This window comes from Salmo salar, chromosome 25, assembly GCF_965601325.2.
Source record: "Salmo salar chromosome 25, fSalSal1, whole genome shotgun sequence".
NCBI lineage: Eukaryota > Metazoa > Chordata > Actinopteri > Salmoniformes > Salmonidae > Salmo > Salmo salar.
In genome coordinates this window covers 15,449,387-15,471,826 of record NC_138315.1, presented here as the reverse complement: position 1 = coordinate 15,471,826, position 22,440 = coordinate 15,449,387, and the positions used below count along the sequence as shown (strand labels likewise).

The 22,440-nt window shown below is 46.4% G+C and overlaps 1 protein-coding gene across 4 annotated transcripts; it reads right to left on the bottom strand.

The window, feature by feature from the left end:
• Positions 1-96: 96 nt before the first annotated feature.
• Positions 97-22,078, bottom strand: dync1i2a (dynein, cytoplasmic 1, intermediate chain 2a). Of its 4 annotated transcripts, none has more exons than XM_014173264.3 (17): positions 21,939-22,078; positions 19,624-19,741; positions 19,182-19,296; positions 18,309-18,399; positions 16,948-17,007; positions 16,488-16,603; positions 10,543-10,635; positions 10,164-10,326; positions 9,936-10,035; positions 8,757-8,882; positions 7,493-7,639; positions 7,198-7,311; positions 6,657-6,790; positions 3,582-3,726; positions 3,181-3,321; positions 2,836-2,961; positions 97-891 (listed from the first exon to the last, which is right to left on the bottom strand). In XM_014173264.3, the coding sequence occupies exons 2-17, from the start codon at positions 19,729-19,731 to the stop codon at positions 778-780; spliced, it is 1,893 nt and encodes a 630-aa protein (XP_014028739.3). In that variant the 5' UTR covers positions 19,732-19,741; positions 21,939-22,078; the 3' UTR covers positions 97-777. The 4 variants fall into 4 exon arrangements, with proteins under 4 accessions (XP_014028739.3, XP_082825051.1, XP_082825052.1 ...); XM_082968925.1 differs by having other exon boundaries at positions 10,164-10,328; positions 10,548-10,635; XM_082968926.1 differs by lacking the exon at positions 16,948-17,007.
• Positions 22,079-22,440: the final 362 nt, after the last annotated feature.

Genomic DNA, 22,440 nt, shown 5'->3' with positions numbered 1-22,440 from the left:
GCCATAAAGAATGGATACTGCACATTAAGCAATTTTCCAATACAGCATAATATCTTCAGGTAGTTCTCCCTTCGATCAAACTTCTAAAGATTCCGGTTCTGATATCTTAACTGCCAAATTTTATTTAAAGCAATAGTCAAGTTGAAGGTTACATTTTCCCATATATTACAAAAACAAGTGGAGATTTTGTGCATCGAAGTTAAAGGAACATAGAAAAACACTGGCTGATGTATGTATGTATGAGGAGACCACTACATTCCTGTGTGTAGTAATGACGTGATGGGTCTACTGCAGTTGAAGTGGACACGGGCATCGAAGCACAGATGGTGAACAGCAAACATCAGTCATCAGGACAGCAAACGCATGCTCAAGGTGGTGTAACCACAAACAAGTTGAGTGGCCTGTGAAACTGAAGCTAAACCCACAACACTACCGTATGGATTCAGACAGGTCTCTGTGTGGACTTGACATGGTACCTTTAAGGCATTCTGGTTTTTGAGTAGTTGAAAAAAAAGAGTTCAACTGATTTGTATTGCAGAGTAAGAAGATGGCTTTGTTTCTTGTAGTGTCTGAGGTTGATAGATAGCCCTGTTAGTTATCCCATCGGAGACTGGGGTGCTTAAACCAGCCTAAGAAGGCGGCAGAAGTTTCCCAGTTAAGTAGCTATGTGTATTAACTCTGACTACAATGTTTCCAAAGAAAAGACGCCTGAACGCTGTCGCAATCGCGACATTATGAAGCCTTTCGCTGGTCCCTAGACTGTAGTTTCCATGGCGATCAGGCAGAGAGACGCTGAGCGGCCAGCTCCTCTGCGTCGTCCCGGTTCTCGTTGATCTCCGCCAGGGTTCGAACGAAACGGGTCCACTCGTCGTTGCGTGGAACGGCGATTTGCTGGCGGGAGAGGAAGACAAAAGCATTGATATGGGTGAAAATACTAACATATTGTTGAAACTGGGACACTTTCAGAGGGCATGGGATCACAGGCAATCTTCTAATTGTCACCGAGACTTGACCCGTCAGTGGCAGAGATCAGGGTGGGGGAGAGCTGCTCTCTGTATCTGCAGCTCAATACTCAGTGACATGACTGACACACACTCAGACAGACCCTCTGGAGCCGTCTCCATCCAGATAGCTGGCCTCCTGACAAGACAATGGCTTAATTGTTGTCCGGAGAAATGGAGCATGAAGTATTACCAGAGTGCCTTCACCTCCACTTGAGATATAGGAGGAGAATAGGGAATAACCCCCTTGAACATTTTAGATTTAGTCTAGATCTCAATTCTTGCTCAAATGTCTGAATGTTAAACCCCCTTCCCAAACATCTAAACTCAGCAAAAAAAAAGAAAACGTCCTCTCACTGTCAACTGAGTTTATTTTTAGAAAACTTAACGTGTAAATATTTGTATGAACATAACAAGATTCAACAACTGAGACATAAACTGAACAAGTTCCACAGACATGTGACTAACAGAAACAAAATAATGTGTCCCTGAACAAAGGGGGGGTCAAAATCAAAAGTAAGTCAGTATCTGGTGTGGCCACCAGCTGCATTAAGTACTGCAGTGCATCTCCTCCTCATGGACTGCACCAGATTTGCCAGTTCTTGCTGTGAGATGTTACCCCACTCTTCCACCAAGGCACCTGCAAGTTCCCGGACATTTCTGGGGGGAATGGCCCTAGCCCTCACCCTCCGATCCAACAGGTCCCAGACGTGCTTAATGGGATTGAGATCCGGGCTCAACGCTGGCCATAGCAGAACACTGACATTCCTGTCACAAACAGAACGAGCAGTATGGCTGGTGGCATTGTCATGCTGGAGGGTCATGTCAGGATGAGCCTGTAGGAAGGGTACTACATGAGGGAGGATGTCTTCCCTGTAACGCACAGCGTTGAGATTGCCTGCAATGACCCCAAGCTCAGTCCGATGATGCTGTGACACACCGCCCCAGACCATGATGGACCCTCCACCTCCAAATCGATCCCGCTCCAAAGTACAGGCCTCGGTGTAACGCTCATTCCTTCGACGATAAACGCAAATCCGACCATCACCCCGGTGAGACAAAACTGCGACTCGTCAGTGAAGAGCACTTTTTTGCCAGTCCTGGCTGGTCCAGCGACGGTGAGTTTGTGCCCATAGGCGACGTTGTTGCCGGTGATGTCTGGTGAGGACCTGCCTTACAACAGGCCTACAAGCCCTCAGTCCAGCCTCTCTCATCCTATTTCGGACAGTCTGAGCACTGATGGAGGGATTGTGTGTTCCTGGTGTAACTCGGGCAGTTGTTATTGCTGTCCTGTACCTGTACCGCAGGTGTGATGTTCGGATGTACCGATCCTGTGCAGGTGTTGTTACACGTGGTCTGCCACTGCGAGGACGATCAGCTGTTTGTCCTGTCTCCCTGTAGCGCTGTCTTAGGCATCTCACAGTACAGACATTGCAATTTATTGCCCTGGCCACATCCTCATGCCTCCTTGCAGCATACCTAAGGCACATTCACACAGATGAGCAGGGACCCTGGGCATCTTTCTTTTGGTGTTTTTCGGAGTCTGTAGAAAGGCCTCTTTAGTGTCCTAAATTTTCATAACTGTGACCTTAATTACCTACCGTCTAATCAGTGTCTTAACGACCGTTCCACAGGTGCATGTTCATTAATTGTTTATGGTTCATTGAACAAGCATGGGAAACAGCCTTTACAATGAAGATCTGTGAAGTTATTTGGATTTGACAAACTATCTTTGAAAGACAGGGTCCTGAAAAAGGGACGTTTCTTTTTTTGCCGAGTTTATGAAGAATGCCATGCATTTTATTGGCACAGTAAAGGCTCTTAACCCACTCACCTCTCCAACATCATAGACCAGAATCTGTCCATCAGAATCTCCCACGGCAATCTCTTTGCCGGAATGGGCCCATCGCACGCGGTTCAGGGCTGGGTTCCCCTCCACTGTGGTACTGGCTGTAGGAACCTGCAAAAGAAACACCTCATCTGTCAACGCCAATACTGATGACTGACTGGATTTCTGTTACAATATGGGCCAGTTTCCCAGACACAGATTAAGCCTAGTCCTGGACTAAACAGCACTATCAATGGAGAATCTGCCAGGGCTAGGCTTAATCCCAGAAACCGCCCGTATAGATGCTGCATTGGTGCAAAACTTGTGGTAAAGGGGGCATGCGCCAGGTACCTCAGTGTCGTTGTTGAGGTTCCACAGGTCAAGATGGCCCACTCCATCCACACACGCAAACAGCGCCGGGTGAGTGGGAGACCACATGACGTCGTAGACGTAATCCGAGTTGTCCTCGAATGAGTACAGCGGCTTGTTGTTCTGAAAGAGAGAAACGTAGGCAGCACCTGAAAACATAGATCCACTGAACTGACCATGCCAAATACAAATATCTGGATCAATGCAATAAAAATTAAAAACAGATGCAGCTTTGTGGGTTTAAATGAGTCCAAATTCAACCACATATGTTGCTTCCTAAATGGCAACCTATTCCCTATATAGTGCACTATGTTGGGAATACGGTGCCATTTGGGACGTACAATAGTAACAGCAGGCTTTCTAATGGAGAGACGGTACAGTACCTTAGTGCTCCACAGCTTGACGGTCCAGTCGAAGGAGGAAGTGACAAACAGGTGGGAAAAGTCGATGGGCCCGGTTGCTGTGTGACAGTCTATCCCTGTGATAGGCCCGTGGTGGCCCTCAAACATCTCACTGATCCCTGCTTTACTGTGGCCCAAACATACAGCAGATAAGAACGCGATAATTAGCAAACACCACGTTACATTTCTTAAGGAACCCCTCGATGAAGACATGAACCAATAAGAATCTAAGCCATATCTGAGCCAGGGGGAAGGGTTTATTTGGCCTTAGTGCTATTAGCCCATACAAACACATTGAACAGCTAGCCCGTCCCGAAAAAATAATCAAAAGGAAGTTTGTTCTGAAGTGTCTGTCCTATATCTGAGAGACATAAGAAAGATTGTATTTCTTTTTTTATACATGTATTTCACCCTTTATTTTTGGCACGTGTCTAAGCCCTGTCTAAACCGGGGAAGTTATATGGAATTGTTTTAGGAAGATAATTTAGCTATTTGATTTATAATTTTAAGACCCATTGAAGTATCAAAAAATATATATTTGTCCTTAGTACTATTAGCCCATTCACTTTTTTGAGCGCTTCAGCACTCGCATATTAGTGTGTAGCCCAAACTGTTGGGACGCTACAGACAGAAGTTGGCAGATCAGCTGTACCGACTTCAGACGAGTCCTAAGACGCTTGTGGGGGTCATAGAGCAAAACGAAGACCATCATTGTGTTCGTGAAAGTCTCATTTTCAATAGAGGGGTCATAATAGTTCGTAGGCCAAACCGTTTGGACGCTACAGATGATTTTGTGAGAAATCCGATTTTCAGGATGTCTCATGGTCTGACAAACAAAAAAACAGATCTAACTTAAACTGACAGACTTATGGGGATTTTTTTATTATGCTAATTAGATTTCCACAGGGGAGCGGGCATCAAAATTAGGGGTTTAACATATATATACTTAGTGTACAAAACATTATGAACATCTGCTCTTTCCAGTACATATACTGACCAGATGAAGGCTATGATCCCTTATTGATGTCACTTGTTAAATCCAATTCAATCAGTGTAGATGAAGAGATTCAAGGTTAAAGAAGGATTTTAAATCCTTGAGACAATTGACACATGGATTGTGTACGTGTGCCATTCAGTGGGTGAATGCGCAAGAACGGGGTGCCTTTGAAAGGGGTAGTAGGTGCCAGGTGCACCGGTTTGTGCCAAGAACTGCAACGCTCTTGGGTTTTCCACACAACAGTTTCCCGCATGTATCAAGAATGGTCCACCACCCAAAGGACATTCAGCCAACTTGACAACTGTGGGAAGCATTGTAGTCAACATGGGCCAGCATCCCTGTGGAACACTTTTTACAACTTTTAGAGTCCATGCCCTGATGAATTGAGGCTGTTATGAGGGAAAGTCAATATATTAGGTGGGGGCAAGTCAATATATTAGGAAGGTGTTCTTAATGTTTTGTACACGGTGTATACTGTGATATCATTACCAACTAAATATACTGTACATTAAATATGCCAGCATATACACTGAACAAAAACATAAAACACAACATGTAAAGTGTTGGTCCCATGTGTCATGAGCTGAAATAAAAGATGCCAGAAATGTTCCATATGCATGAAAAGCTTATTTCTCTCCAATTTTGTTCACAAATCTGTTTACATCTCTGTTAGTGAGCATGTTATCAAGATAATTCATCCACCTGACAGGTGTGGCATATCAAGAAGGTGATTAAACAGCATGATCATTACACAGGTGCACCTTGTTCTGGGGGACACTAAAAGGCCACAACACAATGCCACAGATGTCTCAAGTTTTGAAAGGCGTGTGCAATTGGCATGCCGACTGCAGGAAGGTCCACCAGAGCTGTTGCCAGAAAATGTTCTGTTACATTTCACCACCGTAAGCCACATACAACACCTTTTGAAAGAATTTGGCAGTACGTCCAACCAGGGGGTGGAGGAGTATTTCTGTTTGTAATAAGGCCCCTTTTGTGGCAAAAAAATCATTCTGATTGGCTGGGCCTGGCTCTCTATTAGGTCAACCTGGGTCCCAAGTGGGTGGGCCTATGCCCTCCCAGGCATGCGAAATCCATAGATTTAGGCCTAATTTATTTAAAATTGTCTGATTTCCTTATATGAACTATAACTCAGCAAAATCTTTGAAATTGTTGCGTTTATATTTTTGTTCAGTATATTTCTGAATTTTATAGTACACAAGGTTTGGTTAAGACCTCCCTTTTTGTCTCAATTTACTTTGGGAATAACATTTAGAGAATTCTCCCTTTTAACATGCCATGACTGTAGATTCCCAGCCCAGTAGGGAAGAAGAGACAGCTTTCAGCTCCAGAGCCAAATGTTGCAGAGCTGTGGCCCTGATAATTACGCAGAGAGGTAAATACCCAGCATGAGTGATGCTTATGCGTTATTAACTGGGATGAGAGTATCATACCATTGTAAATGAGGTGGAAAATCAGTCCCTCAATTACCGAGGTGAACCTGCAATGCAGAACCTAGCAACTATCCCCTCTCGGCGGTCTCTGGGCATAATGCAGGACATTAACGTTAAGACCGTAGCTGTAGAGACCAGGCTCTCCGTCGCAGGCAGCACTCCGTGTCAAGCCATGTCGCTCTGTTGCCCCACATGCGGACACGCTGACTGTTCGCTCAAACGAGAGCATTGTGCAACAAACTTCAGATTCTAGTCTCTTTGGGACACCCAGTTTTAAACAAACTCCCTCACTCTGAGGGAGAACTCCTCCAAAAGAAAAGAGGGAAAAAATGATTTGTTTCCCCTCCATGTGTGCCCTGTTTAGGTTGGGCGACCTTTACAAACATAACTGACAGAAGCTAAAGCAAAACAGGATGACTGGGGTAGGAATGAAAACCTCAAAACAGCAGGAGATCAAGTGTTGGATTCATATTGCTTGGGGAAGTGAGGGGGATATATTTATGTTTTAAACTGGGGCCTAACAAGCCTCCTCAGTTTCCTGGAGGTGTCTGCCCAGCCAGAGGGGACGAGGACGGGGACAAAGGGGGGGGGGGGGAGGTGTTGGTGTACCTTCCATGACGACACGCCATGTAGACGGAACCGTCCTCGCTCCCCACCGCAAAGTTGTTGACATCTCCGAGGGGGAAAGACATGGAGGTGACAGCGACGGCCTTCGACTGCTTCAACACCAGCTCCAGGCTGTCCTGTAGAGTAGGGGCATGGCGGGAGGGAGCAGAATAACATTCACCTACCAGCTCTCTCTGCGCGGCCTGCATGCTAACACACACACACACTACCCTAACCACAGCCTATAAATTTCACTTGACAGGTTATTAATGCAGAATTTAAATTCAGCTAGCACTTTATAAATGATTAACATTTGACGTCGGTGGGTTTGGCAGCGACGTCAGAACAACATTGCTAGCGGAGATCATTTCCTTGACTTTGGAAAAAAAAAAAAGCAAAATGAAAGGTTTACGCATAACAAAAGGGTTCTAGTGAGGTCCGGTGTTTGACATGCCCTATGAATGGGCCGACGTGTTGTGTGTGCAGAACAGGCTGAACGGTCCCATGTCAGTGTGGTGGCGGGAAGCTGACTGATGGGTGGTACCTGCGGCTGAGACAGCATGTCCAGGCTCCAGGAACACATCTTGCCGTCGGTAGAGATGCTGATGAGGTTGTTGGCGTTCTGGGTGCCCAGCACATTCACACAGTACACTGGGTGCTGCGCAGAGAGAGAGCGAGAGAGCGAGAGAGAGACAAGGCCCCACAATGAGGCTGTTCAGGATACACCAACGAAACCATGTTCCTGCACTCGCCTCTAATTGCCATTGTATGTGTCAAATGGAACTCGAGATCAAAATATATTTTGGTGATGGTTGATTGACATTCCATCTCAGTGTTACCGTGTGTGCTGCTGCTGACAGGGGAGTTCTCTGTACGGGGGTCCTCTTGTTGCTCCGGTTGTCCCACAGAACGATCTGCCCTGAGTAGGTGCCCCCCACCACCAGGTTAGGATGGAACTTGGCAAAGGCGGCCGACATCACTGCAGACTGGCCGAGGGGGGGGGGGGGGTAAAAAAGAAAAAGAGAATGCCATGTTAGCGTCTGCTGAGATGGAGAGCACAGCGGAATGGCGACAGCTCTCCGGTAATATACGTCTAATGTCACCTCCAATCAAAAACCGCTGTGTGCAGTCCCCATTTCAGACCTGCTCAAAATAACATAACAGTACAGACTTGAGCCATTCAGGCTCCTGCAGCAGTATACCAGCTTGCTGTATAACGGGCTGCTTATTTTCATTTAAAACTAACAATCCCGTGGTTTCCATGACTCACACTTCACCACTCACGGCAGAGCCTTCTGCCGGAGGCTGCTCACGACAGGATAGGTCTATATTATTCATGCTAGTTTATTATGTGTAAAATCTCCTTCCTTGCTTTTTGGGTTACTGGTCCAAGCCCTACCTTCCCTGTAGACTGAAACACATCCCCTATAAATCCTAAAACATGTAGTCGTATGTAATCATTAATTAATCTTTTTTGTATTTATTTTTTTGACAAAAAGGTGACACCTGGTGAGGAAAAATTGCATTTCCCGCCCACTTAGAGGCATGAAGAAAAATTAGTTCACACTTCTGCTCAGTTTTATTTCGTCCGAGCAACGTGCCTGGGACTACATCCGCTCTGGCGGCAGCAACATGTGGTTCTACTCAACCTGCCTTGGTCTGCGAACCTCAGGGCATGCAGTATATTAAGGCAAGCCAGCGGAGGAGCTTCTCTCGCTCTCTGCTGAACACAGGGCCCTTGTTTAGACACACATGATAACCACTCCAGCCCTGCAAAGCACACTTAATACGACTGCTGCAGCCTCTTGGACCCCAGTCAGCTATTGCAACACTGCTCTTCTCCGGCGCCTCACTAACATGTGTTTGTGGATAGATGTGGAGGAGGTGAATGCCAGCCCGGTGAAATCACAATGTAGATAAGAGAGGGGGGTGGAGGTGAGAGCGAGAGAGAGAGAGAGAGAGAGAGAGAGAGAGAGAGAGAGAGAGAGAGAGAGAGAGAGAGAGAGAGAGGTTGGAGGGATGGTTGGCGGTGTGCCACACTCGTCAGGGAGAAAGCCACCCATGAGGCAGAGGGAAAGGGAGGGACCTGCGTGGCTTTAGTACCTGGCAGTGGAAGACGTATTCCGGCGTGTTCTTCTTGTACTTCATGTTCCAGACCAGGGCCACCCCGTCCGGTTCGTGGGGGGCTTCCTCGTTGTTGTTGTATGAGGCAACCAGCAGCTCAGGATACTGGTGACAGACAAATCAGCCCAAATGAATGTCAAGAGGAAGTAGTCATGGCCCCCAGGCTTGGCTCCATGTGAACAAGCCTACCCTGCCCTCCGCGGTGCCGGTGAATGCCTAGCAGAATGCGTAACCGCCCCTCCTTCAACAAGATTTATGGCCGGGAAACTTTTCCCCAACAGCGCAGTCTGGCAAATAACGTTTGGATGCTACAGCTTTGCATAATGTTAAAGGACTAGGGACTAGACTTCTGAGAGAGCCGAGTGAACAACAGTAGTAAAGTTGGCCACTCCAGGTCGTTGGCCACTCCAACTCAACCCTCCAGTGCACATTTAAAACACAAGGAGAAATAGCTGAGGGAAGAATGGCTTTAAAGACCTGCTCTCAACCACTTACCAGATGTAAACAAACCATTAACCTCTGCTGCTTCTCATATCGGAACAACTGAAGTTTACAGTTTGTGAATACACAATTAAACACAGGGGAATGGATTTTGCTCTAGGCGAACGACGTAGTGGTGAACAATGAGTTGGTGTTCAATAACTGACAGAAGCCATTGCAGAACTATGAATCAAATGAAGAGCAACGTTAGGGGAAACTTGTACTAAGTGACAATTTGTGCATGACACAGTCCCAGCTCCAGGAAGAACATGGTTAAATGTCTAATATGTCAAATAAGTCCCATGTATATCATACAGAATTACGGCAGTGGAGAAGGAGTTAAAGACTCAATGCATTAACATACTTCATTCTTACAATAACAATGGCATTCTAAACACACAAAGACAGATTGACATGATTTACAAAGACGCAGGGGCCAGTGAAACCATAAAGAACTATTGCTTGCATTTTCACTCAGTGACCGAGTCAGTGAAAAAGGTTGCATCATGAGCCAACGCTGACAGACGGCGCTGTGTTATACCGGTATAGGGTGAAGTTCCCCCTTAGACGCTAATCTTGGATCAGTTTTCCCAATGATTAAGGCTAGGATTGGAAAAGGGAAGCTGATCCTAGATCTGCACCTTGGAGAAACTTCACCCCGGAGCATGTTTTTTTTACCTGAGCGGACCAGTCCAGACAGGTGACCACACGGTGCTTGGACCAGCGCTCGTCCATAAACTGCCTGTTCAGAAACAGCTTGGCCCCCGCCTGGATCTCACTAGAAAACAGTCAAGTCATAACAATACCACACTCCTTCCTATTACTAAACAGCGACACGATTTAGCCTTTTCTACTCAAAAAGGTATCAAAAGAAACGTGACTCGTCTATCGGAGAGCTTTCCTAACCCCTCCTTCTCCTCCATCTCCCGGCCACTGTAGTCGAAGAAGACGTCCACATGTTCGGACAGGGCCCGCTCCACGATGCGGGTGCTGTGGTCAAAGAAGGTTATGAACTCTGAGGAGTGGAGGATCTGCAGCTTCTCCTCCTCGGTCAGCTCTTGTGGAGGTGCTACAGACGCGGGACAGTAAACGTTACGGGCAAAAGATACAGAATCTTCTAACAGGTTTGGGTTGTCTCGTTCAAATTAAAAAAAGTCCAAAACAAAAAAGGGACGTCAGGCAAAACTTGGATGTAAAAATCCCACAAAAACGGTTGGGAGGATTATTCAATGAAGATGACATGAAAGAGATTCAATTGTTATTCCTTTAACACCACAACTCCTACCTTCCTCCTCCTCCTCCTCTTTCTGGACAGGTTTCTCTGTTTGGGCCTCCAGCACTAGTTGTGGTGGAGCAACTTCCTCCTCCTCCTCTTCCTCTGTTGTGTAAAAGGTGCATGATTTCAGTTGAACACTACATAAACCTGGCAATGCTTTATATTTCACGGCTGAGACAAAATTAGCGACGCCAAATTTGACAGTGACAAATGAGCAAAGTTATGGCTCATGGCTTATTTTAATTACAATGGCTTAAAGTGACAACTGATCCTGCAATTCTGTGTCAATGTTTGGTTCATTCCTATTGACTACTAGTCTACCTCTGCAACATTGTGTGTTTATATTGAAGAGGAAAAACAATGTTAAGCAGGCTAGCATGGGTATGGGAATGGAATCATTCTGTGTCTCTCTCTCTCTCATTTGTTTGGTTTGCCAACACAATGTCACCTCTCTGAAAAGACCTGCGCCTCTAAAGTTGTCATTTGTGTGGAGGGGGGGGGTGACACAGCAGGGGTCTGGGTCCTAGGGCCCCCCCCCCCCTCTTAATGAGACCCAGCTATTCAACAGGGGGCTTGCACTTGGAGGATATGGCTGCACTGACATGTCCCAGTAACAAGTCCCCCCCCCCCCCCCCCTTCCCTTCCAACCAGGCCAGGGCCATGGTTCGGGGCCAGCGGGAGGGGAGCAGCTGCCCAGGCCCACTCCCAATGGCCCGACCAGCTGACAGGACGGTGCTAACCAGATGGTGCTGCGCGGATTGTCTTGTTCTACTCCAAGGTGGCATGAGGATGGCACAGAGGTTTCCCGCCTGGCCGCCCCTAGACAAGTCTCTCTCTGAACGGCAAGCCTGTGCAATTACCGTCCTACCAGGGGGTCCACAGACTGCTATTCAACCTCGGAGAACGTACAACAAAATACAGCTTGTAGGCCGGACCAGCTGGCAAACCCCACGCTGGCTCAGACACACTAGACAACTCTGCTATCTCAAACCTACACCTCTCCGATGCATAAATAGACAGTCTAAACAAACACATTCACGTGGATGAGAAAATGTACAGTGTGTTACTTCCGTACCTTTTTAGAGCTCTACGTACGCATAGTTCATCTATAATGGCAGCAGCGTTGCACACAACCTTTCCATTTCCACTGAGATCTATGATAAAGTAATCTGTCACTTTTCCCATATAAAGCGATTCTCTTCCCTCCTTCCTATTAGGTGGGAGGGCGTTGGGTGCTCTGATGAGTTTATAGAACTGGGTTGATGACGAGCCATTTCAAATGGACGGCCGTACCCTGAGACCCAAAGGAGAAGGTTAAAATCTTTCCTTTCAAGGGCCTCAATCAGGCTTAAAGGAAAACAGTAATCACTGTCTTTCAGCTGGGCCCGGCCGTGCTCGACAGCCGTTTCCCCCGGTGAGGCAGGCAGAGCAATCAACCTGCCAGGCATTAGGAGCGGAAAGACAATCTGAAAATAAAGGGTATAATGCACCTGCCAGCCAAAATGGCCATTTGGAGAAAAGCTAGTGATCCTGGTGACCCCGCTGGGTTAAGAGGACAGAATCAGGGGTGGGGGGGAAACATTTAACAGAATTCAACACGGATCAACCATGTCCTGCACACTGACACCTCCCCTCAAAGCAGGCCCAATTATGGCTTTTGTACCAGAGAAATAAAAGCTTTTTTTTGGGGGGGGGGGGGGGGGGCGGTGCCGGGAGAGGGAGGTGTAATCAAAGTTCTTTGTCAATAGACACTATATTAATGCAAACGAGACGTGGCCCCAGTGTGTTGTTCACGTACAAAACTAATGACCTTCACTCCCACTGCAGGTGTGTCCGTCGCCTCCACAGTCACAGGATGGACAGCACAAATCTGACTTCCACATGTCAGTTTACTAAAGGCTGTTCCACAAACCTCAGCTTTCCATCTGCTAGTCTTTCTAGATGAGCTGCGGAGACAGCACACGGTCTGTCAGCAGAGAGAGAGAGCCCACTTAGCGCTAAATACAGAACGCGCCTTGGCGTCATTCAATTCACCGCTAGTTTTCAATCCGTAAATGAAAATGTCCTTCCCCTTCAAGTCTAAAGTAAACAGAATTACTCATAACAACTGTTCACAAACCACATACGACGAGGTTCCTTTTAATTCTGTTCTCCCATTTCTTGCATTTGCTAGCTAAAATGAACGGCAAAATAATTTGACAACTCAGAATAACATCATAATGCCCTAAATGTATTTTGCTGCTATCAGAAGCAGGTCAAGCGCCAAAACAGGTGGACGTGCATCACATTTTCTACAAGTGTCACATACGGATTTACTAGAGGGACAACACAACCCGGGAGATTTCAGCAGTCACCCTACTGCTATTCTGATGAGCAGGTTAATCAGGGTTCAGTCAGCTTTAAAATGGGAGGCTTTTGTTGAGTTTGCACACTTGGTTACCTCGCGCTCTCTGCGTCTCTATCCCTTTATATAGGCTCTCTTTCTCTCTCAACAAACAAAGGATAGAGACAAAAAGTACCTTTCTGTGAAGATGTGATTCAGCAAAAAAAAAGAAATAATCTACCCTCTAAATCTTTCTTCCCGGTTATTTTTTCACATTCACATCTTGGAATAAACTCTACTAGAATTGATATGAGCATGAAGAAACTCTAGTTAAAAATGGTAGCCTAGGCCTAAATTTAATTCAACAATACAGTCAGTTAAGGGGTACTAATCATCAAGTGCCAAGCGCATGAAATGTGACAATGTTCAAAGAGTGCCACTTCGAACAAGAGGCTGTTGAGTTCCTTTAGTGATTAAAAGTTACGGCCTTCCCCTGAATTCCAAGTGATTAAAACAATTGAAATTAATCATATTTCAAATGTACTAAAATGCTCTCTTGTATTGCCTGAAGCCTTTTTCAAACAGAGTTCCAGGCAGACCACTCAATGAATTTCCCCATATCTTCTTTCCATAATTACAACCTTTTGCTAAGCAGCACTTATTGACATTGCATAAAGTCTACTGCTGTAGCCTGAACACGCTAACGTTCTTGATATAGGCTACCACAACATTTGATTTCTACACACTGTGGGCCTGATTCACTGCATGACCTGGAATGGGAATTACAACCATCCCAAATAAACAATGAGTATTACTTTTATAAATATTGTTGGGCCTAAGATTTATGGGGAAACGTCTCAAACTAATGGATAGTTTCCCACCAGGTCCCAACATTTGCGTCTACTCTGGACTCCTAGTAGTCTATATTAGAGACAGTCTAGAGCAGTGCCTTTCAAACCTCTCCCATGGGACCCCCCCAGACGTCTCACAATTTAGTTGTAGCCGTGAACTATTTCACCTGATTCGCCTATTCAAGCCCTTGATGATTAGTTGACAAGTTCAAAATCAGGTGTGATAGCTGTGGACTAGTTCAAATACCTGAAACGGCTGGGGGTCCCTGAGGAGAGGTTTGAAAACCACTGGTCTAGAGGATGGGAGCTGGAAGGACCAGTGCCCCCTATGTAAATTAAAGATGACTAATTCGCTTTTTGTTCCTTTTTGGGAGAGGAGTTGATCATCTATGAGGACCATTTGGGATCTCCCCCTCTCCCCCCGCTCTCTGTCGAGCATGGCACGGCAGCACCTCCCTCCAATGCCACCGCCCGCTGACCTTGTGTGCCGTGCCGTCGCCTCCTCTTGACAACATGATGAATCGCTCAAATCAGTGCACACGCCCGACTCCACCCCCAACATCGAATATGCACGGAAGGGTGCGAACAGGCGAGGGGACGCCGCCTCACCGAGTGCCAGGAGTGATGCCGCGAAAACGCACAATGTCACTGAGTGTGTTTTGTTATGTGCCTATTGGGTGAAGGGAAAAGACAGGGAAGCGAGAGAGTTGATGAAATGATTACAGAGTGGCAGAGAGAGTGGAGGGGGTCTAGTGTTGAACAGCCGGCAGAAACCATCCTTGTTTAACACAGTGTTACAATGCCCTAGAGAGAGAGAGTCCCTATGCCTCCACAGAACAGACAGAGAGAGCTCCACTCTTCATTCTTCACTGGGTCTGGATGTTTTTCCCCCCAGAGTCACACAACTTGTTCACAGCCAGACTGCAGGCAATTCACAATCCTCAATGACAAATCACCACAAATCATCTGGCTAGTTTCCACGGGAGATTGAAATGATAGGGAACTAACTTGGTTCTATGCAGTTTGAAGTGTGAAGGGGGAACATAGCGTTGCTTCTCAAGCACAAAGACAACTGGCCCGTGCAGGGAATAAACCTTTTGTTCATCAACCCAAACTTCTACGAACACAAATCTTCAATCATAAAACGTTTTTTTTTTTTAAACAGCTAGGTTACATTGCCCCTCTTTATAGCAGTAGGGTAGTCTCTGACATGTCTTGCTGATAAAGCAGTGTAAACAACTAAGATGGGTTTCAGTCCGAGAGAGTGTTTGAACTGCATCTTAGCAAAGAAAAACGAGGGGCGTAATCACAATATTGCACATGTGGACTTTACGAGTAAATATGCTTTTTTTGAAGATACGCATAGACAACCACATGAAGGCTGCTGTGCAACAATAACATACATATTGACATGCTTCCAATAAATTAGCCAAGCATGCACAAAGCACTTCCTATCTAGCCAATCTACTGCCTTTCTTCCCCATTCGCCCTGGCCCTCTCAACCTGCACATTTATTGTAGCAAGGCCGTATTGGTTTGAGGATGGGAGTTGAGAGAGGAGTGGGCATACGTGTGTGAATTTAATCTTTCCTTTGGTTTCTTATGCTTCTCGGGGCCCCTGCAATTTCCCCCAGCTTTCATCTCTGTGCTCTGTAAGGCCAGATCATTTCCACTCCGTGTTCACTTCCTGCTCCCACAAGCAAGCAAGCCAGCCAGCCAGCCAGCCAGCCAGCCAGCCAGCCAGCCAGCCAGCCAGCCAGCCAGCCAGCCAGCCAGCCAGCCAGCCAGCCAGCCAGCCAGCCAGCCAGCCAGCCAGCCAGCCAGCCAGCCAGCCAGCCAGCCAGCCAGCCAGCCAGCCAGCCAGCCAGCCAGCCAGCCAGCCAGCCAGCCAGCCAGCCAGCCAGCCAGCCAGCCAGCCAGCCAGCCAGCCAGCCAGCCAGCCAGCCAGCCAGCCAGCCAGCCAGCCAGCCAGCCAGCCAGCCAGCCAGCCAGCCAGCCAGCCAGCCAGCCAGCCAGCCAGCCAGCCAGCCAGCCAGCCAGCCAGCCAGCCAGCCAGCCAGCCAGCCAGCCAGCCAGCCAGCCAGCCAGCCAGCCAGCCAGCCAGCCAGCCAGCCAGCCAGCCAGCCAGCCAGCCAGCCAGCCAGCCAGCCAGCCAGCCAGCCAGCCAGCCAGCCAGCCAGCCAGCCAGCCAGCCAGCCAGCCAGCCAGCCAGCCAGCCAGCCAGCCAGCCAGCCAGCCAGCCAGCCAGCCAGCCAGCCAGCCAGCCAGCCAGCCAGCCAGCCAGCCAGCCAGCCAGCCAGCCAGCCAGCCAGCCAGCCAGCCAGCCAGCCAGCCAGCCAGCCAGCCAGCCAGCCAGCCAGCCAGCCAGCCAGCCAGCCAGCCAGCCAGCCAGCCAGCCAGCCAGCCAGCCAGCCAGCCAGCCAGCCAGCCAGCCAGCCAGCCAGCCAGCCAGCCAGCCAGCCAGCCAGCCAGCCAGCCAGCCAGCCAGCCAGCCAGCCAGCCAGCCAGCCAGCCAGCCAGCCAGCCAGCCAGCCAGCCAGCCAGCCAGCCAGCCAGCCAGCCAGCCAGCCAGCCAGCCAGCCAGCCAGCCAGCCAGCCAGCCAGCCAGCCAGCCAGCCAGCCAGCCAGCCAGCCAGCCAGCCAGCCAGCCAGCCAGCCAGCCAGCCAGCCAGCCACACACACACACACACACACACACACACACACACACACACAGCTTTACTTGTGTCCCGAAAATATCAACTCCTAAAGGAGTCTAGAGTAGTTGAATCAGGCTTTCACCTTCCTTCTGCTGGGTCATCACAGGTGTCTGGGTCTCCTTGGTGTACGACACCATCTCTTTTGGAGGGAAGTCAACATGGGTGATCTTGGCCATGCCCATCTTCAGAGGTCCACGCCTAAAAGCAGAGCACAACTTCAGGACACATGGAAGGGCCAAGGAGAGCTGAAATAATAACATCAACCCGGGCCAGCCCAGACAAAGCACACAACAGTACTATCATATTGCCACCTTTTCATTAGCACCTCAAAGCTGAAGTTGCCTTTTAAGACCGATGGGGGATTTTGTCTTCTAATAACCACTTATTCATGGAGAAGGAAAGGAAGGATAACAGCGTGTATGTAGGTCAAAGAAAGATGCCACCAAAGCTACACACTTTTCTTCTGATATAAAATGGTCGGCTTTGAGAGGGTCAAGAAGAGCAACAACACTAGAGGTCGAAAAGAAGGTAGTGTCCAATACCGCAGCTCAGAGTCAGAGTGAAGCTGAAGAGTGGACGGGTCAGAGTCCCAGTGAAGAGTCCTGGTTAGTGTCACAGCAAGAAGGCAGCATTAGTGAGAGAAAGCAGGCATAAACCAGAGGATACAAGTTAGAACATATACACTCAAAATTCCCACACTGAAAAACACAGGTAACAAACCAATTGACTGCATAGGATTTCATTTCAGAAACACTGCGTGAATAATTCGACGTAGAGGTTGGGAAAACGAGGTTACCACAACAATCCTCTAGTAGGCACTTCCACATAAAAATACAAATAAAACAAGGACAGTATCTGTTTAAAATGTGTGGACACAAGTCCTGAGAGTGTGATGACACGGTGTAATTAGGCAGCCTGAGGGACTGGTGAGGCCTGAACTGTGTCACACGAACGGCTTGAACTCCCGTGTGAGGGAGCGCCCTGCGGGGAAAACATGACCTCCATGTGTGTAGGAAATGGCCACGCTGCTGAGGGAAACGAGTCAACACGTAGAGCCTTGGGGTGGAGGAAGAGCTCCCTGGCCCTGATGGGACACTGGGGGAGCTAGAGTTTCAGCAGGGGGACCGGGGCTCTAATTAGGGGTTAAGATGTCCCCCAGGCATTGCACAGTCCTGCTGTTTTATTGTCCATTTAGGACCATCCTAATGCAACAGAACACAAACAAAATGAACATGCACACCCTCAGCATAAGCTAGTAATCATTCTCTTTAATGGTACTGTATATACCATGCAACGCCATGCTTCCGATGGGATATTTTTTATGCACACTCTTAAAATGCACCAGCTTACCCTGTGTAGTGCTACACGAATCTAGAACAACGTGGAACCTCGTGCTCTGCAAAAACTAGTTTACTTTTACAAGCGCGTCATGCTAGGTTTTATAGTGCATGAAAAACCATGGCAAAGCGTTGTTGGTGGGCATGTGTGTGTTACTTTGAGAAGAACACCCGTACTGTGATCTCAAAAACAGTACATGTTTATGGGCATAGCTTATAAGGCAAAATGCACATGTGTCAATTTAGTCAAACTAACTCAACGATAGTTCACATTTTATTGTAAGAACATTAGCAATATCTTACTAAAAACCTAGATGCGAGATGTTCCAGCTGTGACATGGATTTATAGAGAAGAGACTTGCTCAAACCTGTGATACACAAATCCTTCAAAATGACACAGACATTAGGAGAGACAGTCCCTCATTCATTCCTGCGATTAAAAGCCCCTGCACGCATCGCAAGCTAAATTACAGCAGCGCTGCACTGTGCTTAGAGGATGAAGGCTCTTTGCAGAGAGAAATGAAAGCATTTTGTCATTAAAACATTAGACTGGGGGGTGTTTGTACCTGGGTCCCACGGCGCCATCGCCTGAGTCTTGGCTCCCTGCCTCGCTTGGTGTGCCCACGGATTTGCAGGTTGGAGACATGGGAGGAGGGACTAGATAGTGAAACAGACAGGTATCCTCTGTTACTACACACAGAGGCTGACCTGTTCACAATGGCGTAAAAGTATGCCAGAAGTGGGGGGTATATATATATATATATATATATATATATATATATATATATATATATATATATATATATATATATATATATATATATGTTAATGTGGCATGCAAAAAGGCAAATAAGGAGTGGGTATGAGCAGCACAAAGAGAAAAGACAAAGAAAAATGGTTATATTTCATGCCGTATGCTGTGAAAATGCAAGTGAAAATTCAACAGTAAGACAAATACCAATAGTATAACAAACAACTATTCACACATCAGCATACCAAAAGTAAATGGATGAGACATGGCAGAGAAGTTGAGGCAAAAATAGAGTTGTCAAATTTTAAAATACAAACAAGTATTTAATCATGTCACTGTCTTTTTTTTTTTTTTTTTACTATTTACATTTCTAAGGAACCTTGGCAAACCTTAGATTTATTTAATTTAATTTTCTGATTTCATTCATAGCATCAGTTTCCTACTTGTCTATCGCAAAGATTCTGGTTTACACACTGACAGGCCTGGCCAGTCATTAGGCAACATTCATTAATCTACTATGGACCACTTCTGCCCCCTTCTGTTAGCTTGGTGACAATGTTCTCTCACATAAATCTCGGTTTAGAGATGTCAAGAGTCAGATGGTCCACACTAGAGGCACAATACACTTCCTTGTAAATAGCTAATGTGCAGAGATCTGTTAAAGATCTGCCGGTACATGGTTTCTTACCAACAGGAACATCAGCTGACGTGATGCCCATGCTCTGCAGAAGGGCATCTGTCTCACGTCTCTTTTTCTCCAAGTCTGAGTCATCCATCGGGGCTGCATCTTTCTTCAGGTCAGCCTGGGAGAGAAGCAGAGCAGATACACGGTTAGTATCCTGGCTGTAAGCACGAGGAATAGACGGTTTGATGGAGCGTTCGAGGCTGATAGTCTGAATTAGTTGCCTGGTTAACTTGCCTAGTTAAATAAAAAAGGTATAAACATTTTTTGGGGGAAGTTGAATAAAACAATTAGTCTAGCTGTAGAATCTGTAAATTTCCCATGGAATCAAAGCTATTGTTCCTCTTTCCACTCAAATACACCTACTCAGACTGAGCAGAATGCGCACTACCATTTTGGTAGGTCTACGTTCAGAGGGTAAATAAAGTCCCTATAAACATGTACTAACCTCTTTCTTTTTGCGCTCATCTTCCTTCCTTTTTTTCTCCTCCCTGATCTGAGCCAGGCGTTGCTTCTTCCTTTCAAGCTCCGCTTTCAGCTCGCTTTTGTCTGACATGATGCCAACACTGTAGGACACAAACACGCTTCAGAACAACAAGATAGGTGACCTACAACATTTTACAGGAGTCTGATTTGCCATGATTTGTACAGGTGTTCTTTTTTTCGTCTCTCACAAATAACCACGAGTTAGGCTACACATTGGAATATAGACTATAGTATGGTCAGAAGCACATTTCATGAGAGGGGCGGCAGGTAGCCTAGTGGTTAGAGCGTTGGACTAGAGCTGAAAGGTTGCAAGATCAAATCCCCGAGCTGACAAGGTAAAAATCTGTCGTTCTGCCCCTGAACAAGGCAGTTAACCCACTGTTCCTAGGCTGTCATTGAAAATAACAATTTGTTCTTAACTGACTTGCCTAGTTAAATAAAGGTAAAATAAGTGAGCTGTTCTGAAAGTGTAATAAGATTGTTTCAACGTTTCAAATCAACGAGAATAGCACCTGGTCCTTTGATCTACCAGGTCAAACCATTTAACTAGGGGGACCACTACTAGTTTTTTTTTTAATCATGAATGAAGTTTCAGTAGGGCCCAGATAATTTGGTTCAAGAGCACACTACTGTCCAGGCAGAGAAAGGATGGATGCTCTTCCATTAACAGGGTCCTGACCATCTGGGCTGTAAAACCCCTCTTCTGGTCCAAAGCCCCATTCAAGGCTCTTTTGTCTACTCAACTTCACAGTGCGCTCTTAAGAGATTAAGTTGATAATTTCAAGAGGCTTTATCATTCTGCATACAGCATTAATCAACCCTCACATCCTCCACAGCACCTGACCCTTTCCACACCCAACACAGAGACCACTTCAAGACATTTGTCCTAATTGCACAATTTAAGACAATGAATGGAGGTCTGAGCTATCATATTGAAATAGACATGGGTAAGCCTTCCTTTTAAGATGGTCTGCGCAGTGTGAAACCTCTTGCACATGAAATTTGATCAACCTTGAGATAACAATGTGGTTGATGCAGCTGTGTATATTTAACTCAGACATTTGCATTCTGCTGACAAAAACAGACAAAATATGCTTTGTCAAGGTGTTGTTAATTGTGAATGCAGACTTTAACTGCAGGGTAATACAAGGACTTTAGTTAGCTAACTCTTATAAAAAAGTGTATTTAGTAAAAAAATAAATATAATAATTTAAAAAAACAACATAAGAGGTAATCTAGAGTTCCAACATAAGCGATGCTGGCAAGAGTCGAGCCGAGAAGTAACTAGTCTAGCCACCACAGACACTGGTCAAGCCATGATGAGTATTGAGCAGCATATTCGTACTTTCGTATCGTATCTTTTACTGACACAATTTATCGCGTTGGTAAGCTAGCTGCGGCCCCACCCAGCCACTGACCCAGTGGGGGAGTTATATTAACATGAGCCGCTGTGCACCGGACTAAAGCCCGTGAGAAGTGAACGGACAAATACTGTGAGGGAGAAACGCCATTCTCAAATCGAACAGTCATCTGCGCCGCTCGGGTCTTGTTGTCAACAAGTATGGTGCACCGTTCATAAACATCTATTTTCCATAAAATAAATGTTCGAATTTACAGACTAGTTTTCATTGGGAATATATGTCTACATCTGTTGTTTACGAAGCATGTGACGAATACAATACGGTTTTATCAAAAGTAACAACTTTTGCATGCGAGAACACAGAATCCAACTCATTACTCCACGTGCTTAACCTAACTACGTCACTTTTGTTTGTTTTTAGTATACTTCGCCGACAGACAGAGCAGGACTGACGAAAGCCCAGGAGGCAACCCGGATCCAAAACGAATACGATCACTTTTAACCCGAAACAATCTCCTACCACCGGGGCAACCCGGGCCTTAATCGAATCCCCTCACTGTGTGTAGTGACAGACAACATTTTTAAACTAGCGAGCTAAATAATTGATGACTGACTTGGCATCCTGATCTCTTCAAGTTGAAAGCATTGATTAGGTAGCTGAATATTTCGCAAACACTTTATAACTACCGTTCTTTAACGTAAAGTTTTATTTCAGCTTACCTTGTAACGTTAAGATGATCAACTAGCTAGCTATATCACAATCAAGTGCAAGTGAGTCAGCTCGGCCTGCTAGCCAGCCAACTCAAAGACAACGGGAGGGCTGGCATGGCGACTAAATCGCAACACGTTTTTATTAGCAACAATATGTAAAACCAAAAAAGTACGCTCCACGTTTCACTTGTAGTTTGGTAACAAACCTGGTTTCTCCTCGGCTTTCCAATCGCTTGAATCAGGAACCCAGGATCCTTTCTAAACTTGCCAACGCAACCAAAGCGGAATTACGAATGCTGAAGAGGGACATCTAGATTGATATCCGCAGTCGATTTGCTTGCAATGAGTTTACTGCGCCAGTGGGGAGCACTGTCTGCGCAAGGTGGTAAGATCCCAGTGGCTGCCGATAAAGATAAGTGTTGGTGGAGAGATAATTTGAGAGAGACGCATGTCCTAGTCCTGATCATTTATCTGCGCGCAATACTATGATTTGGATCCAAGAGGGTGTACAATTCCATTAACCCTACAGAAAATATATTTGAAAAAACATACCTACTAATCATAATTCAACAAAAATGTATAGGCTGCTATAGAGACATGTCTACAAACGTTCAGGTAATGTTATAACTTAATCATTTGTAAAATGTGCTTTAATTGTATGCAGCAATTATGAATTCCTCACTGTATGAAATCCAGGTACACAGTGCA

Coding starts and splice junctions, on each gene's coding strand:
- dync1i2a (XM_014173264.3), bottom strand. CDS start 19,731: ATGTCAGACAAAAGCGAGCTGAAAGCGGAGCTTGAAAGGAAGAAGCAA. Junction 3,727..6,656: donor ATGGCGTGTCGTCATGGAAG/GTACACCAACAC, acceptor TTTGGGCCACAG/TAAAGCAGGGATCAGTGAGA. Junction 892..2,835: donor TGGTCTATGATGTTGGAGAG/GTGAGTGGGTTA, acceptor CTCTCCCGCCAG/CAAATCGCCGTTCCACGCAA.